The sequence below is a fragment of the Drosophila novamexicana genome, unplaced genomic scaffold (genome assembly GCF_003285875.2).
Source record: "Drosophila novamexicana strain 15010-1031.04,08,12 unplaced genomic scaffold, DnovRS2.1 tig00001292-arrow-arrow-pilon, whole genome shotgun sequence".
NCBI classification, from domain to species: Eukaryota; Metazoa; Arthropoda; class Insecta; order Diptera; family Drosophilidae; genus Drosophila; species Drosophila novamexicana.
This window is the reverse complement of record NW_020824848.1, coordinates 290,234-309,609: the sequence shown is the minus strand read 5'-3', so window position 1 is coordinate 309,609 and position 19,376 is coordinate 290,234. Positions and strand designations below refer to the sequence as shown.

The 19,376-nt window shown below is 42.2% G+C and overlaps 2 protein-coding genes across 4 annotated transcripts in view; one reads left to right on the top strand and one right to left on the bottom strand.

Annotated features, from left to right (window-relative positions):
- LOC115766919 overlaps window positions 1-19,376 on the top strand; it is a 96,092-nt gene that overhangs the window by 47,168 nt on the left and 29,548 nt on the right. For all 3 annotated transcript variants that reach the window (XM_030711002.1, XM_030711000.1, XM_030711001.1), the window contains exons 10-14: window positions 601-815; window positions 871-1,117; window positions 1,781-1,933; window positions 13,936-14,183; window positions 14,240-14,695. In XM_030711002.1, coding sequence (XP_030566862.1) covers window positions 601-815; window positions 871-1,117; window positions 1,781-1,933; window positions 13,936-14,183; window positions 14,240-14,695 — 1,319 coding nt within the window. The remainder of the gene's footprint in view (window positions 1-600; window positions 816-870; window positions 1,118-1,780; window positions 1,934-13,935; window positions 14,184-14,239; window positions 14,696-19,376) is intronic.
- Window positions 14,953-17,814, bottom strand: LOC115766920 (probable tubulin polyglutamylase TTLL1). Its single transcript, XM_030711004.1, has 2 exons — window positions 17,366-17,814; window positions 14,953-16,635 (listed from the first exon to the last, which is right to left on the bottom strand). The coding sequence occupies exon 2, from the start codon at window positions 16,546-16,548 to the stop codon at window positions 15,073-15,075; it is 1,476 nt and encodes a 491-aa protein (XP_030566864.1). The 5' UTR covers window positions 16,549-16,635; window positions 17,366-17,814; the 3' UTR covers window positions 14,953-15,072.

Below are 19,376 nucleotides of genomic sequence, written 5' to 3'. Positions count from 1 at the left end.
CAGGGTATACAAAAAACGAGTTAGCTCGCAGTTCCTCTCTTATTTTTTTTTGTTGCTGTTGGCACAGGACTGTTGTGCGTTTGCGGGCAGGCAGCCCATTGAGCCATCCATCATTGGATCGTAGTTTGGTCTTTACTCATTCAAAATTTGACAGCATCGTTTGTTTGTTTGTTAGCTGTGGTCCGTCGTCCTGCCTGTGCAAGCAGCCAAAGCGGAGACGGATGTGGCACATGCATTGCAAACCGCACAAACCGGCCACCAACAAAGTCGAGCAATGTTTTGGCTTATAGCTAGACTATGTATAGTTTTTATGGAGGTAAACAATAGCTGCAGCTGTGCGGTTACTTTATCAAATTAAAGGCAAAACACACAAAAGCTGAGCTGCGCTTCAAGCAATTAGCATGCGACAAACGCGCCCCAGCACACAATACGCCCACTCACAAAAATGCCGAACATTGAATTGCCAAAAGAAATCGAATCCGACTCGTCAAATTGCCGGCAGCTCTGTCGACAGCGGCGTCTCAAATACATGCAAATGTATGCGTGGGGCTGTTTTTTTGTATTTTTCTAAAATATCTTTCAACTCTTTTTGTCCGTCAGAGGCGCCTGCCCGTGCTCCGTGAACAAGACGTGCGTGGACCCGAATCAATCATGCAACTGTGATGTGAAGGAGAACAAATGGAATTCGGACGAGGGCTACTACCAGGAACCGCACAGTTTGGGCATCACCAACATGTACTTCCTACAGCAGAAGGACCTCGACGATGAGGCCCAGGGTCGCATCACGCTCGGCCCCCTGGAATGCGTCGAGACAAGTGAGTTGGCGACAAGACCCCACAGCAAACAACTAACTAAAATTGCTTCACACAGATACCCAAAAGTATGTGGTCACCTTTACCACATCGCAGTCGTACATTGAGGTGCCCGGCTGGCGCAAGGGCGATATTGCCTTCTCGTTCCGCACCACGGGCGAGAAGGCCATTCTGCTATTCCAGCCGCCAATCCGTGCCCATTATCCCTCCTTCATGGTGGCCCTCACGGGAGACTATCAGCTGACGTTCAATTTCACCCTCAGTACGGGCACCACACGGGAGCTGGTGATTAACTCGCATCGCAGGTGAGTCTGTCAAACATATCTCTCTGTTTTCTATATATAAAACTGTCCTGACTGACTGACTAATCGATTGATTGATTGACTGACTGACGGACTGGCTAACTAATAATCAACTGACAGCCTCAACCGCATGAGCTTTAAGGCTAAACTAAGTCCGTCGAACAAATCTCCACTTTGAATATATAAAATTGACTGATTGATTGACTGACTGATTGATGATGGGCGTACGGACTCAATAGCATGAGCCTTAAAGCTAAATTAACTCTGTCGAACTATATATATAAATAAAATTGACTGAGTGATTGATTGATTGACTGACTGACTGCCTCGAGCGCATGAGCCTTATAGTTAAATTAAGTCTGTTGAACAAATTTCATGTTATATATATGAAACTGACTGATGGACTAATTGACTGATTGAGTGATTGACTGACTGATTGATGATGTGCACACAGCCTCAATATGACGACTGTCGAACAGATCTCCATTATATACAATATATATAACTGACTGACTGACTGACTGATCGCCGCTTTACCAACCATATAACCATTAACAAGAGAATTAGGGGGGACAATTGTTTCGTCCTGGCAAAGCCGGGTAATATTGCTAGTCTTGAATTGCTGCCAAGCCCAATGATATATCGATTCGTTCTAATTGTTCTCAGGCTAAATGGCGGCGAATGGCATAAAATATGGATAGACTACAACCAATATCATGTGCGCTTCATGATAAACACCGATTACCAGATGCTCGATTTGCTGCCCGAGGAGGAGTTTGGCCCGTTCGAGGGCAGCATGTACATCGGTGGCGCCACATTGTAAGTACAGCATTGATATAGTATAGAGTCTAGCCACGGTTAAATGTAATCAGCCTTGGAATGGGCCAATCGCATTTCCAATCGTTTTTATGGCTGCTTGCAACGCAGCAGCAGCAGCTGTAATAATAACCGCAGTGCAAAAACTCGCGGACGCGCTCCAATGGTCACCATTCGCTGGCCATTGGCCATTGCGGTCTGTGCAATTTATTGCGGCAATTACGTTTTAATTATAAACGCGCGACTAACTGGCTACCACCAGCAGCAGCCCGGCCAGGCAACAAAGACACTTAAAATGCGACCAAAGTGTAGCCCAAGGGCAGACAACTGTCTCCACGCTGACGAGTGCAGCACACCCAAATCTCATTATTCAAGCAGCTAGCTAACTAGACTTTTGCTACACTCAAGCCCCTTAGTTTAATTTGACAATTTGAACCCACACATAACTACTTTTTTTTAACTTTTTTACTTAACAATAACTTGCAAGGGCTGCAGTCTGCGGACTCTGACTTTGCTTTCTTTATTTCTTTAGGGAAATTAAGAAGCATTTTCCAAGTAGTCAGAGTCCGTTGCACAACTTTCAGCCTAGATCAAATACATAACAACGTGTTCTTAGATAGCCAAGTGGCAATTAAAGCAGTTCACACCAAAAGGTGTTATGTCTGGGCAAGCCTTGAATAGTCTAAATAGGTAGGAAATGACCAATAGAATAAACATCTACTGGGTATTGGGTCGTGATCATATCCTATTCAAAGAGCTCGCAGACGAGGAAGGAAGAAAGCTGATCAACTTTCTGGGCGCCATAGTTATGCAATGGGAAAGCCCCCGCAGAGACACACACTCACCAAGACACATGCTTTGTGTAGTAGACCAGATCTTGTCAGCCATTATATTCATCTAGAGACAAACGTCTAGAAACAAACCATTTAGGCAACTAGGCAGAGCAAGCAGCTGCTCATTAGCTTGGAAAGGAAACGAACAGCCAAATGTACATGAGCAAAAACTTTGATCCCTAAAGGCTTTTTTTACAAGAAATAACATACTCAGCCTGCATAACCTGTCTATAGGAATTCAAAAAACCAGGGCACATTCTGATAAACTGTGCGACCGGCAGTATGTAGAGACTTGCTCCCCTTTAGAGACACAGACTCAGTATATCAGAGTCGTGGGCTCTGGAACACGGAATATCTATGACACAAAGATCAAGTAAAGGTACAATATAACCAGTAGTAATAACAATTAATTACAATCTTAATGGCCTTTTTCTGATTGAATCGAAGTTTCCCTTTTTATCCCCAAATTTTATTATTTTAATCAGCGTATTGAGATTTTATAAAATATTTTGCATATATACTTCGCCGGGAATTAGGTGCTACTTTCTAAGATTGTGGACCAGTGAATTTTCCTTCTTGGTTCTGATTCTGTTTAGTTAAATTTCCCTTAAAATTGCTGCACTCACAATTTCAATGCTCAAGCTCAAACAATTTAATTGCTGGCAGTAGCTTAGTGGAAAGGCGTCCGCCTGGCAAACGTGAGAACTTAGGTTCGTGTCCATTCAAATCAAAAAACAAGTATTTTTTTTTAAAACATTCAATTATCAAACTCTTAATCAATAGACTAAAGAAAATGCTTTTATAAATTGTATAATTTCATTTGATTATTATACCCTGAACCCATTAAAAATGGGTATAAGGGTATATTGTATTTGTGCAAAATGCAAATGTATGTAACAGGCAGAAGAAAGCATCTCCGACCCCATAAAGTGTATATATTCTTGATCAGCATCAATAGCCGAGTCGATCTACCCATGTCCGTCTATCTGTCCTTCTGTCAGTCCGTCTGTCTGTCCGTCCGTCTGTCTGTCTGTCCGTCCGTCTGTCCGTCCGTCCGTCCGTGTGTATGAACGCAAGGATCTCTCCTATAAGAGCTAGAGACTTGAAATGTTAGATGTAGTTGCTCCTAGTTCCCGCGCAGATCGAGTTTGTTTTCGATAATCGATAACTTGCTCCGTTTCCAAGCAATCGATAAAAATCGATATCGATATCCTGTTTTTTGGGCAATTTTGGTAAATAATAAGAACTAGAGTCACCAAACTTGACATATAGCTTCTAAAATAGAATATATATATGCATTTGATGTTGGAAGAAGAGGGTTCAGGGTATCGGGAGCTCCCGACTAGAATTTCTTACTTGTTCTTTAATTAATTTCATCTATTTAATTACATTGAAATGTTTGTGAATTTAAAACAAAACTCTTTTGCTGTTTATCATCCAGCTTAAAGCTTTACTTGAGCCACTTGCGCGTCAGCCACATGAGTATATTGCGTAATCATTAATCAAAACATTGTTTATATTACATTTTTAATTCTGTAAGCCAGCCAAGCACTTGTGCTGCCGTTTGCCGTTGCCAGGCACTCATTTGCATCACATCGATGCTATTTTATTCGCAAAGTACTCGGTTCAAAAGAATTGCCATAATTAAATTAACTTCCCGCTGGAAATTCATTTCAAAGTCATTATCAATAATCAAGCCACGGCGGGAACGAGGGGACGGCGACGGGGCCGGGGCGTGTAACGTGGGCATAAAGTCGCCCCCAACTCGCCCACAACTCGCGCGCGCGTTTTTTACCCCTTTCGAGCAGCGTCGCGTTTTTTGCGCCCCCCTTTGGCAGTTGGCGCACTTAAAACGCGCTTATGCTTGATTGGCATAATTTATAAAGTTTTTTCCCCAGACACACACACACGCAGACAGACAAATGTGCACAGTCATAGATAGAATGGAGACATGTGGGAATGGAAGAGATTTCGGTCTGGGGCACTTAACAAGCCGTGAGCATTTCGAGTGTCTGTGTGTGTTTAATTATTAAAAATGTGCAAAATCAAATTGAGAACAAAAAAAAAAAGGATAAGCAGAAAATGTGTACACATTTGCACTTAACCTCAAACCCGCAGCGGAGCCGAGCCATTCATAAAATTTCGATGAGCGGTAAACACGCAAAGTAATTAACGGTAAAGTGCTGCGCTTTATATAACCCAGCCCGAGCCCAGAACCAAACCAAACCGAGCCGACTCGCTTTCAGTCGGCCAATTATGGCGTTCAATTTATATATCCAAAAAAAGGAATACGAGAAACGGATACAGCAACAACAAAAAACTACATACAAGGAGAATTACAAGCCCGAGTACATGTAATGCAACACAAAAAAAGAAAAAAAAACACAAGCGGAAATGTTGCAAAAAGAGTCTCGGCCAGGAGATACTCTGTACATGCTTTAAAGATATTGCGAACTAAGACGATATCAAGATCAAAAATCTATAGGCCACATGCCCTCAAACATGAAAATTGATTCAGTTTTTTTTGTTTTTCAATTTAAAAGACAAATCAAACAATTCCTTAACTTTCGCTGGTTCAATTCACGGTTTGAACCATTCACTCACTTAGAGGCGATTTAAATATAATTAGGTTCAGTTTGGGGTTCGGCTCTTCACAGAATTTAGCCTAGCAAAAATGTTCCGCGGTTCAAGGTTCAAGGTTCGAACCATTGGCTGCTCCTTAGAACTTTTTTAAAGAAAAGCATTATTTTATGATATGAGGTTCGGCTTCAAATATTTTTTGTTTTGACTCAATTAAGCGAATGTGTAGCCTGGGAAACATTTATACGTAAACCTAGCAAACATTCAAGATGATTTTAGATTTGAACATATGATTCGCTTTAGGTTGAGACTCGACTTGTCTTTACATACATAGTCCGGTTTGAGGCTCGGTTCATGGTCTACCGGTTCATTTCTGACAAAGTTAATGATATACGTCAAAGTACAAGAACGTCCTTTGTTAACGCTGCCTTGAATACAGGGTATACAAATATTGAAGTGCTTCTCAGTAGTCTTATAAGGACACGGCAAGGATACAGCGTGTGGTCTGCTGTGTACAAAGTGCAGCGTAAGCCATTAAGCGGAATCAGTGCGAGCTCATAAATAAATGAGTTAATCAACATATTGACGCAGACAAGGACGAGACGCAAGCAGACGGGTCGAGAGCAGGAGAGAGACTATACCTTAACGCAGCGGGACATGTTAAGGCAGCATGTGGAAAGCGAGCCAACTTGGATGGACTTTCAATTAATCCCCCGGGACAGACTGCGGTCAATATGAAGTATAACAATTTACTGAAAATCTGCTTTATTGATCTCATTACAGAAATGACTTTTGAACTAATTAATTGAACAAAGGTTCCTCAAGTTTATTTCGCTGCTGAAAGCTGCACTGCAAAAAATTGGACTTACATTTTAATTGACCTGAAAGAACTTTTATTTCATCACTTTCATTGAAATAGTAAACTTCTTGCTTTTAAAAAACTCTTATACTGACTCAATTTAAGTGTTTCTTCCTCTTCGTATTACGTAAATAAATTAACTAGTTGCTTAGACAGATTTGACTGCCAGATTAAACTAGAGGCAAAGCCATGAAGAAAAAGCCAAACTTCGTGAAAATCCGATGTCTATGTACGAATCTTGGGGTAAGATTTGGACATGAATTTCGACTAAAAAATCGGTGTTCAGCTTTGAATGCCAGATCAATCTAGAGGGAAAACCATGAAGAAAAAGCAAAACCTCGTGAAAATCGGATGAGATTTGACCGATTTATGGGGTAGGGACATTTTGACCCATGTCGATGTACGAATCTTGGGGTAAGATTTGGACATGAATTTCGACTAAAAAATCGGTGTCCAGATTTGAATGCCAGATTAATCTAGAGGGAAAACTATGAAGAAAAAGCCAAACCTCGTAAAAATTGGATGAGATTTGGCCGAGTTATAGGGGTAGGAAATTTTGACCCATATCTATGTACGAATCTTGGGGCTAGATTTGGACATGAATTCCGACTAAAAAATCGGTGTTCAGCTTTGAATGCCAGATTAATCTAGAGGGAAAACCATGAAGAAAAAGCCAAACCTCGTGAAAATCGGATGAGATTTGACCGATTTATGGGGTAGGGACATTTTGACCCATGTCGATGTACGCATATTGGGGTAAGATTTGGACATGAATTTCGACTAAAAATTCGGTGTTCAGATTTGAATGCCAGATTAATCTAGAGGGAAAACTATGAAGAAAAAGCCAAACCTTGTAAAGATCGGATGAGATTTGGCCGAGTTATAGGGGTAGGAAATTTTGACCCATGTCTATGTACGAATCTTGGGGCTAGATTTGGACATGAATTCCGACTAAAAAATCGATGTTCAGATTTGAATGCCAGATTAATCTAGAGGGAAAACCGTGAAGAAAAAGCCCAACCTCGTAAAAATCGGATGAGATTTGGCCGAGTTATAGGGGTAGGAAGTTTTGACCCATGTCTATGTACGAATCTTGGGGTAAGATTTGGACATGAATTTCGACTAAAAGATCGGTGTTCAGATTTGAATGCCAGATTAATCTAGAGGGAAAACTATGAAGAAAAAGTCAAACCTCGTAAAAATCGGATGAGATTTGGCCGAGTTATAGGGGTAGGAAATTTTGACCCATGTCTATGTACGAATCTTGGGGTAAGATTTGGACATGAATTTCGACTAAAAATCGGTGTTCAGATTTGAATGCCAAATTAATCTAGAGGGAAAACCATGAAGAAAAAGCCAAACCTCGTGAAAATCGGATGAGATTTGACCGATTTATGGGGTAGGGACATTTTGACCCATGTCTATGTACGAATCTTGGGGCTAAATTTGGACATGAATTTCGACTAAAAAATCGATGTTCAGATTTGAATGCCAGATTAATCTAGAGGGAAAACCGTGAAGAAAAAGCCCAACCTCGTAAAAATCGGATGAGATTTGGCCGAGTTATAGGGGTAGGAAATTTTGATTCATGTCTATGTACGAATCTTGGGGTAAGATTTGGACATGAATTTCGACTAAAAAATCGGTGTCCAGATTTGAATGCCAGATTAATCTAGAGGGAAAACTATGAAGAAAAAGCCAAACCTCGTTAAAATCGGATGAGATTTGGCCGAGTTATAGGGGTAGGAAATTTTGACCCATGTCTATATACGAATCTTGGGGTAAGATTTGGACATGAATTTCGACTAAAAAATCGGTGTCCAGATTTGAATGCCAGATTAATCTAGAGGGAAAACCGTGAAGAAAAAGCCCAACCTCGTGAAAATCGGATGAGATTTGACCGATTTATGGCGTAGGGACATTTTGACCCATGTCGATGTACGAATCCTGGGGTAAGATTTGGACATGAATTTCGACTAAAAAATCGGTGTCCAGATTTGAATGCCAGATTAATCTAGAGGGAAAACTATGAAGAAAACGCCAAACCTCGTAAAAATTGGATGAGATTTGGCCGAGTTATAGGGGTAGGAAATTTTGACCCATGTCTATGTAAGAATCTTGGGGCTAGATTTGGACATGAATTCCGACTAAAAAATCGGTGTTCAGCTTTGAATGCCAGATTAATCTAGAGGGAAAACCATGAAGAAAAAGCCAAACCTCGTGAAAATCGGATGAGATTTGACCGATTTATGGGGTAGGGACATTTTGACCCATGTCGATGTACGCATATTGGGGTAAGATTTGGACATGAATTTCGACTAAAAAATCGGTGTTCAGATTTGAATGCCAGATTAATCTAGAGGGAAAACTATGAAGAAAAAGCCAAACCTTGTGAAGATCGGATGAGATTTGGCCGAGTTATAGGGGTAGGAAATTTTGACCCATGTCTATGTACGAATCTTGGGGCTAGATTTGGACATGAATTCCGACTAAAAAATCGATGTTCAGATTTGAATGCCAGATTAATCTAGAGGGAAAACCGTGAAGAAAAAGCCCAACCTCGTAAAAATCGGATGAGATTTGGCCGAGTTATAGGGGTAGGAAATTTTGACCCATGTCTATGTACGAATCTTGGGGCTAGATTTGGACATGAATTCCGACTAAAAAATCGGTGTTCAGCTTTAAATGCCAGATTAATCTAGAGGGAAAACCATGAAGAAAAAGTCAAACCTCGTGAAAATCGGATGAGATTTGACCGATTTATGGGGTAGGGACATTTTGACCCATGTCGATGTACGCATATTGGGGTAAGATTTGGACATGAATTCCGACTAATCTAGAGGGAAAACCGTGAAGAAAAAGCCCAACCTCGTAAAAATCGGATGAGATTTGGCCGAGTTATAGGGGTAGGAAGTTTTGACCCATGTCTATGTACGAATCTTGGGGTAAGATTTGGACATGAATTTCGACCAAAAAATCGGTGTTCAGATTTGAATGCAAGATTAATCTAGAGGGAAAACCATGAAGAAAAATCCAAACCTCGTCAAATCCGGATGAGATTTGACCGAGTCATGGGTTGGGAAATTTTGACCGATGTCTATATACGAATCCTGGGGGTAAGATTTGGACATGAATTTCGACCGAAAAATCGGTGTTCAGATTTGAATGCAAGATTAATCTAGAGGGAAAACCATGAACAAAAAGACAGCCCTCATGAAAATTGGTTGAGATTTGACCGAGTTATGGGGGTGGGAAATTTTGACCCATGTCTATATACGATTCCTGGACATGCGATTTTGGACATGAATTTCGACCGAAAAATCGGTGTTCAGATTTGAATGCAAGATTAATCTAGAGGGAAAACCATGAACAAAAAGCCAACCCTGATGAAAATCGGATGAGATTTGACCGAGTTATGGGGGTGGGAAATTTTGACCGATGTCTTTATACGAATCCTAGGGGTAAGATTTGGACATGAATTTCGACTAAAAAATCGGTGTTCAGATTTGAATGCAAGATTAATCTAGAGGGAAAACCATGAAGAAAAAGACAATCCTCATGAAAATCGGATGAGTTTTGACCGAGTTATGGGGGTGGGAAATTTTGACCGATGTCTATATACGAATCCTGGGGGTAAGATTTGGACATGAATTTCGACCGAAAAATCGGTGTTCAGATTTGAATGCAAGATTAATCTAGAGGGAAAACCATGAACAAAAAGACAGCCCTCATGAAAATTGGTTGAGATTTGACCGAGTTATGGGGGTGGGAAATTTTGACCGATGTCTATATACGAATCCTGGGGGTAAGATTTGGACTAAATTTCAACTAAAAAATCGGTGTTCAGATTTTAATGCAAGATTAATCTAGAGGGAAAACCATGAAGAAAAAGACAATCCTCATGAAAATCGGATGAGATTTGACCGAGTTATGGGGGTGGGAAATTTTGACCGATGTCTATATACGAATACTGGGGGTAAGATTTGGACATGAATTTCGACCGAAAAATCGGTGTTCAGATTTGAATGCAAGATTAATCTAGAGGGAAAACCATGAACAAAAAGACAACCCTGATGAAAATCGGATGAGTTTTGACCGAGTTATAGGGTGGGAAATTTTGACCCATGTCTATATACGAATCCTGGGGGTAAGATTTGAACATGAATTTCGACTAAAAAATCGGTGTTCAGATTTGAATGCAAGATTAATCTAGAGGGAAAACCATGAACAAAAAGCCAAACTTCGTGAAAATAGGGTGAGATTTGACCGAGTTATGGGGTGGGAAATTTTGACCCATGTCTATACTTGGCGTTGTGTACAGGGTATCACCTAGTGGGACACTTGCTGAGTACACAATATCTTGACATGCGCTGAGCACAAGGTATATCGAAGTGGGAAACTCTCTGAGTAATGATACCCTGGTGGAACAATTGGGAGTACAGTTTAAGGCCTAAAACAACACTCGCTAAGTGCAGGGTATCACCTAGTGGAGCACTCTTTATTGCTGTCCAATTGGTTCCAATTGTGCAAATACCTAGCTTTGGGTGGTTTTAAAATGTCAGCTGAATATAACGAGTTGGGGAGAGAGTTGCTGTCCCGCTAATGATGGTTGTAATCGGCTTTTTTGTCAGCGGCACGTCTGGGCCTTGTTCTGGCCGTGTCATGTTGTTTAGAAACAGCAGCTGCAGCACCAGCAAGCGCGTGGTCTCCATGTCCGTGGCCGTGTCCTGTTGATCATTTGCATGGCCATCGATTACCCGGCGGATGCAGCAGATGCCATGGGCGCCCCAAAAAGCACAGACAACTGGCATGCCAAATATGCGAATTATTCGGCCAGCAGCAGGAAACAGGGACAGCGACGGCGATTGCCAACGGCCAAAAATGTGTGTCACCGTCCCATGTGTCCTCCATGTCCTGTGTGTCCTCCGTGTCCTCCGTGTCGTCCATGTCCTGTTTGTCGTGTGTGTTGCGCGTGTCGTCGCAGCGGCCGTGAATGAATGAAAAGTGCTTAATTGCTTGTGACGGTGTTAAATAAATTCTTAATTGCTTCGCACTTTGCGCGTTTGCAACGTTAATAGGATTTCCAGCCGGCTGCATCCTGCTCCTGCTCCCCGCCCGCCGCGCCCCACCCCGCTCTGCACTATATAGGCTGTCAAATTTCTTTCATTTTATTTCCGTTAATTTTGTGCAAGTTTTTATTTTATATTTGGCCAGCGTGCAAATCCTTTTAGCCAAGTGTCAGCCAGTCACATGGCACATCATTTGCAAGGCAAAACGCTAAATTTCATTTTGTGCACGCGGCGTATGCGCAACGCTGTCTCTGCTGCCTGACGTTGACGTAGGTGGGATGCTCGCAAGCAAAAAAAAGAAAAACACATGTAAAAATACATATATAAAAAATGCAGAGAAATTAACATGTACCACGTGCATGCACACAAAATGCCGCACATGTTGCAAAAACTAATGACTTAATAGCTGCTGCAGCTTGCAATTGGGTAAAGGACACCGCGACCGGGATCGGGTACCGTGTCCGGGCCAAGGACGCGTTTATTGCCTGCCTGCCTGCCGGCCAATTCGTTTGGCATTATTCAATAAGTTTAGCGCTTAAAGAACAATTACACAACTTAACAAACAATTACAGGCAAAACGGCGACAAAGCTAAAAGAAATTACAAAAGAATGCAAGCCAAGTGAGACGGCACGACTAGCCGGATACCCTGCACAGAGCTCTAAAATTTGTGCATTCATATTTGCTTATACGATAAAAAGTATTTTCCCGGCGCGCATCGGCTTGAATGAATAATTTCGAATACAAAAAACTACTGTAGCTAACATTCCAAAGGGGATTTAATCCCTAAACCCTTTTGCTCAAACTCTTCCTAAAAAATAATCTCATATATTTTCCCATTTGTCTTTCTTTTTTTTACACTTCTTTTCCTAATAATTTCTGTTGAGTTTGAACTGGCGACCTGCAACTTGTAAGCAGGCTTATCCGAGTATCTGATTGTCATGACATTGCGGCACATGTGCGTATATCGAAAATCAAGGGCGGAAATCAATATTTATCGATTTCAGGGCATATTTATCGAAAAAAAGAATCTTTGCTTTAAACTGAACATATCTAGATCCCATATTCTTACATATTTAGGCAATCAAGGAACACACAAGCTAGATCCACTCTGATCAAGAATAAATACTCTATGTAAAGAGGCTTTCTCTTGTTCATTGAAAATGCAATATACCCACTTTTGGGCGCACGGCAACGAGGGTATCAACAAAAGAAAAAACTTGAAAAACCCCAATGCGCGTTAAAAGTTGAGAATTTCTTTTATTTAAAACAAGAATTTTAATTTTACTTAGAGCTTTTTCTCGCAGACAACACTCAGCGAAAGCGACTGCGGCGACTTGTAATGAAATTTACATAATTTAGAAAGACATTTTTGAGCAACTTTTGTTGTTGTTGCCGCTGCTCCTGCTCCTGCTGCTTCTGCTTCTGGCGGGGGAGTTTGCCGCTGTACGCGTATAAACAAGACATTTCCGCCACTTTAATTTTCAAAAGCTTACACTTGAGATTTTATTGGCCAATTCATTGTTGGCTACAAAGCGAAGGGTTAGCGGTTGTGTGGGGGGGTGCGGGGGTTAGGAAATGAAGGGTACGGATTCAGTGCGCAAAAAGTTGAAAGCGAACGAAACTTGCAAATTGCTGGAATAAAAAAAAAGAGTGAAAGAGTATAAGTTTACTAGACGCCAGGACAAAAGTGTTAAGGGGACGAAGTTTAAATACTCTGCATGCGAAATAAAGAGTTGCCCAATACAGAAATATGTAAAATTGTTAGACCTGAAGCCTGATGTATGAAATACGGTATCAAGCAAACTATTCATATCAATCTATACAAAAATATAGTACATAAAACAGTTAGAGCAGAAGAAGGCTGTTGTCTGAAATGTGAACCATCAAGCGAGAAGTCGACGGTTCAAACTATTTCTATCCGTACATTTATACAGAAAAGAATTAGAACAGAATCCTGATGCCTGAGCGTCGGACCATCACGCGGGAAGACTCTGGCTCAAACTCATCATAAATTCTCCGCAAGTTAAGAAAATAAAAAGGGAAAGTGAAGAAATATCAAGATCAAGAGACACCATCAATCTCTTGCTTGGCATGTAAAAAGCATAATTAATACGGGCAACGAGAACAATAACAAGTTTCTTAGCCAACATTCAACCCAGGCAATGCCGGATAAGTGCTTCCAATATTTCTAGAGAAAAATATTTTAAATTTCTGCATAATTCAATGACTAAGTTATAGAAGCCCGCTCCAAGTAAGAGTATGCCAAGGAGTTAAGAAAAAAAGGGGCGCCAGGCTACGAAAAAAAAATATAAAAAGAAATGGCAAAAGTGGACGAATAAACGAGCAGACAGATGAGTTGAAGCAACTTTTGCCATTCTATTGGACGATTGGTCCCTGCGTCCAGTCCGTCTGTTTCGATTTGCCAAGACGAGCAACTTGAAAGCCCAAAGGCGTCGCGACCACGTCAACACGGCGTTAGGCTGGGGCTACACTTTATTTGCATAAAGAAAGTGCAAAGTAAAGCGAGGGCAAGTTCGAGTCTCACGTTGATATTATTGTTTGCACTGCACGCTGTATCTCGCAGCAGAGAAAAGTTATTGAATAGTTATGAGAGGCTGCCGTAATATGGCATAATCCTTGAGCAATATTCTGTGCATTTGCAGTGACCTGCTGAAGAAGCTGTCCGTTAAGGCTGGCCTCATTGGCTGCTTTCGCGGTCTGGTTGTGAATGGCGAAATACTCGACATCTACAGCTACATGTCTGTGCATCTATCGGAGATAATCAAGGACTGTAAGCCCTCCTGTGTGCCCTCGCCATGCCGCAACGGCGCCCAGTGCAAGGAGCTCTGGAGCAGCTTCAAGTGCGTCTGCAACAATCCCTGGGCCCACATTGGCGAGTTCTGTGAGACAAGTGAGTAGACGGTTGAGTCTAATCCTCCTCCTCAAAGCTAATCCTGTTGCTTGCAGACATCAACGAGAAGGCGCTGACGTTCATCAATCGCGAGGCATTTCTTATGCGCAACTATTTAAGCGTGGGAGCCACCGCCCCCATACTGCTGCACGGCATCGAGGGCGAGCGGGAGATGCTCAAGGGCATACTCAGCCAGGATCTGTTGATCAATTTGCGCACCTACGACACCAACTCCCTGGTGCTCTATGCCAACGATCACTACAACAACTTTGTGCATCTGTACATCAGTCAATCGCGCGAGATTGTCTTCCTCTACAACTACGGCGATGAGATCGTCAATCTGACACTGCTGGACGAGACCCTGATGGCCAATCTGAAGAGCATTCAGGTGGCCATTGTGCGCGGCGAACAGGAGACTCGCATGCATGTCAATCAGCGCAGCGTGAGCATCGATCGCGGCACTCTGCTGCTGGATGAGTACGCCAACAAGCCCTGGAGTAATCCAGAGAAGGGTAAGTCATGTCTGTCCGACAGGAGAAAGCCAAATGTATCTCAAAGACAGGCAGCTGTTTACACTGAGATAAGCCCGAATGTATCTTAGGGATAGACAATTACCTTCACGACAGCTAGACGAACCTTTAGAGAGTTGGACGCATTGGACCAGTTTGTATAGAAATAGATAGATATTAAATTTGATCTTCCATCTTGACGTGCCACTCCGACTTCGCGGTCGGCCACGAAATACCTTAGTTGGATTTGAAAATTTAGTTTTCTCCACGTACACTTTTATTCGGAACACATTGCCACGTAAATACGATTTAAAATATAAGCTATTGCACCGCTCTCACTTGTGAGCTGAGCGCTTCGGCTCAGCTCGGGGCTACTTTCGTCACTTCCAGCGGCTGCTCAGCTTCGAGGATTTGTTGTGCGAGGAGCTGTTGTTGTTGTTGTTGCTGCTGTTTTGCGCCTCATCCTGTGCAGCCAGCTCCTCGTCGATGAGCAGCTCGAAATTGCCCAAAGCATCCATGCTTGGTATCTTGCACCAGCGCACATCCGGTATACCATCCGGCGGCAGTACCACCGAGAGTATATTGTCGATCAGCTTGTACTTGAGTATGCGATCGTTGACCGTGGTCGAGGTTAGTGAGGGCGAGGCATTCACCTCCACCAGCCAGGGCTTCAGAGCGTTGTCAATGATAATATCGTAGCCATAGCACTCGAAGCAATGCCTATCGCTGGCCATGACGGGCGCCACGGCGCGCAGTGAGTGAACAATTAGCCAGGAGATGGCGCCAAACAGGCGATCGGTAACCTCCTTGCCGCGCGTGCCCTCCAAATAGAGCGCCAGATTCTGTACGGACCATTTGCCGCCATGCAGGGTATTATATTCGCCGCCATGTTTCTGTACACTGACATTGGTCAGATGGACATACATGTTGTCCAGCTCCGTGACGCTTGTGTCATACTTGACGGTGCAGAAGCGACAAAAGCCCTGCTTGAACAGATACGCCTTTAGCGGCCGGAACGAGGTGACGAGCACGTAAAGACGCAAATCGAACTTCTTGCCACCAATTAAAAGCGGATTATCAATGTAGCGCGAGATAACATACGATTCCTTGGCTATTTGCGGATGAAACGGACCCTTCGCCTCGCGTGACCACTTCTTCAGCTTGCTCAGCTTATTGATTAGGAAAATGCCAGCGCCCTGAGACTTACCGCACGGCTTCATGATCCAAGTGCTTAGCGGAAATTTGCGATATTCCTCCACAAACATATTATAGTCGGCGGGCAGCACAAAGGTAGTTGGCACAAAGTCCAGATAAAGATAACGTGTGCCGCTCGAGTTATTTGATTCAGTTTTCTCCGCCAGCGGATTGCCGTCACGCTCGAGATCCTTCCGATAACGCTTAATGTTCTTCACCAGCAAGTCCTTGCGCGAGAGCTCATAGTGATTGGGAAAGTGATTGATCATCTGGGTGTCGTGCATTCGATAGCCGCTGTCCACGCTGAAAATGTTGCGACACGTCTGCACCCCCGCCCAATAGAAATGCCAATCATCGTCGCCGTTCACCTGATGCCAGCCGCGCTTCTCAAAGTTGTTCACCAGCACCGATTTGTCCAAATCCGTGCAGAAGCCAATTTTCACCCTGTCACCAAGAGCACCCGACCCAACGCCGCCGCCGCTGGCCGCACCGTTGCCTGTGCCCGGCAGCCGTCCGTACATGGTGGCCACGCTCAAGTCGATTGTCGGCTGCAAACTGGCGATGCGCTGCGTCCAGTCGCCCACGGGCCCGGCACAGCCATAATACAAGAGTGCCGCATCTCCGCCGCCGCCGCCGCTGTAAATCCTGACATGGCCCTGCATTGACAGGCGGCTGGCTACGTTGCCTAGCTTCGAGAGACCCCTTCTCTCACTTGTTTGATATTGTTTTCGTGTTTGAACACCCTGCACCTTTTGCAAAATGGAAAAGGGGTAAATTGGTTGTATCAAAATGTTTGCAACAGGCTGAAGAAAGCATCAACCACACCATAGAGTTTATTCTTGATCAGGTTGATGAAGGTCTTTATCTCGAAAACTTTTAGTAGCTATACCCTTAAAATTTTGACCATATATTCCCCAATACCATAACCTTACGCAAAAGGAACCAATATCTCCGGCATTTCTATGATATCGATAATTGATCAGGATGACGAACTAAGTCGATCTAAGAACTAAGTCGATATACTCGTCTATTTTGGAAACTTTCAGAAGCTATTCACTTAATATTTGGAATAGGCATGATGTAGTTGAAGAAGTAGTTATTCACTTTTTATCAATATCTCCGGCCATTTCTATAATATCGATAAAAATCAATTTTCGGACTTGGTTATTTAAGCATTTCACTTTTTGAATACCTCCCTCTTAAAATCCCGATAAACTCCCAAGTTATTCAAGCACAAATTTTCCATGGTATGGAGCAAGGCGAAGCAACAGAGCGTGTGATTGAGTATATGCGTGTATGTGCATGTGTGTGTATGTAATTGTATGTATGTGCATGTATGTACGTGTATATATGTGTATATATGTGTGTATATGTGTGTATATGTGTGTATAGCAGCAAGCTAGAATTGATGTAAGGCAAGCTCAACGCTACTTTTTTAGGTATCTTCTAGTCGTGCACACCCGACTGCCGCACTCTTACTTGTTGTTGTTTTTTATTGAACCAACAAAGCCTGGGCTTCTGTCCTCCTTTCGTCCTCGAAAATATATGCACAACTGTTTAGCAGCGGTTGCCTGGCAGCATTACCTGCCCCGCTCCCGCTCCCGCTCACGCTTCTGTTTCTGCTCTCACTGTCAGTTTTTTATGCGCCGCCGAGCGCAGCATGAAAATTTTGCAAATAGTTTAGCAAGTTAAGTTGCAAATATGCCAAAAATTTGCGCACACACACACACACACACACACATACACACACGCACTGTAAAAATCCGTGCACTCCGATCGCCAAAAATTATTTGCACTTGAAATGTTTTGCCTTTTTTGTTGTTGCTGTTGTTGTTGTTGCTGTTTTGTCCCTGTGTGTGTGTGCCTGTTAAACTCAGTTAAAGTGAAGGAACAGAGAGAAAAAAAAAGTAACTGTATGAAAGCAATTGAAATGGCAAAAGTTTTCTCTGTATGGCATAAAAAACATGCAGCTGCTTTATATTCGTTTGAAATTTTTCATAGTTATATGTTAATAAAACTGAAAATAAATTGTTGAAGCGGCATAAAACGCGCACATGACTGTACATTGGATTAGCTTTTGATAAACATTGCATTTCGATAGCATTTAAATCATTTTTAAACTCACATTTATAGACAAACGAGATATAGACATATCAATATGTATAAGAGGAAACTAATAGTCGAGTTAAGTGCTGAAAAAGCGTGGAAATTTTGTTGGGTTGGCCCGGCGTTGCGCAGCACGAAATATTCAATTGAGAATGTGTGTCATACGAAATTTAGCATCATATTTTATTTAGAAACATGTAAATTTCTTCGAGAGGGTTCGCACCTTCAACTTCTGCGATTAGTACGCCACTTAGACGAAAGTTTCGTAAATCTTTTTTGAATAAAAAAAAAATCTTATTTTAGATAAGAACTCCTTCTTAAACCGACTGATACATAAAATACTAACCCGACGTTGATAATAACTCGCCTTAGGTATCTTCAAAAATCAAGAAACTTTTTAAACAAAATAGTAATTATAGTATCCTAGGACAGCTATAGACTATCATGATACGTTCCAGCTTAAGCTTCCACAGTTTCGCACATTACATGATAAACCTATATAACCCACTGGAAGAGTATTCATTTATCCCCAAATATCAAGCTTTATGACCAAAATTATTTATTGTCAGACAACTTTAACGACAACTCTGCGACTCTTCGACTCTCCGCTTGCAAAGAGAGAAGCGATTTATGTAGTGCGAACTGTTAAACGACGTAATAATAATAATAATAACAAACCAATCAATAGGTCTCAAACTAGCTTTAGGCAAGTCGAAGTGTGCTTCAATTATAAATGAAACCAAATTTAATTATTTAAACAACAACAAGCCCTTAAGCCGATAAAACGTAAACAGTTGCAAATGTGTGTTTAACTACACTTTAAGCGCTGCCTTAATTAATAAGCACTGGCTGGCATTTTGCACTTGTACTGCATTCAGCTTGGCCTTTGCGAAATTTTGCAATTTACCAAAATTTGCAATTGGTAAATCAATCAGAGAACTGGTAGCCCTGCTGTAGTTCAGTGCACCAATTGCCAGCAATTGGAAGCCAGAGGTTGATTCTCGTCAACTGGCCAATACAAAATCAATCATAATTAGTCAGGGGAAACAAACTAGTTGAGTGTGCGCGACTTAGATATACCTTGGACAGGCATTGTATGAAAATGTGTGCATGTGTTTGGCGATAACTACTATCGATATTTATCGATATTATGCAACAAGATATCGATCGGATCGAATGAATTTTCTTGGAAAAACTTGCCTTGGCCTGTTACAAACTACCTCGCCAAGCCAATATACCTTGTGTACACATTTTCAATGGATTCCGGGCATAATTGGGCCACTTGTGCAAAATGCCCGGGCTGGAGCCTGGCAACGCGTCAATAGTTGGCACAAAATAACACATGAGCACTTATGTAATTAAATGCGTTAACCGAAATTATAGA

What these genes read in the sequence shown, in the direction of transcription:
- LOC115766920 (XM_030711004.1), bottom strand. Translation starts at nt 16,548, where the DNA reads ATGCAGGGCCATGTCAGGATTTACAGCGGCGGCGGCGGCGGAGATGCG.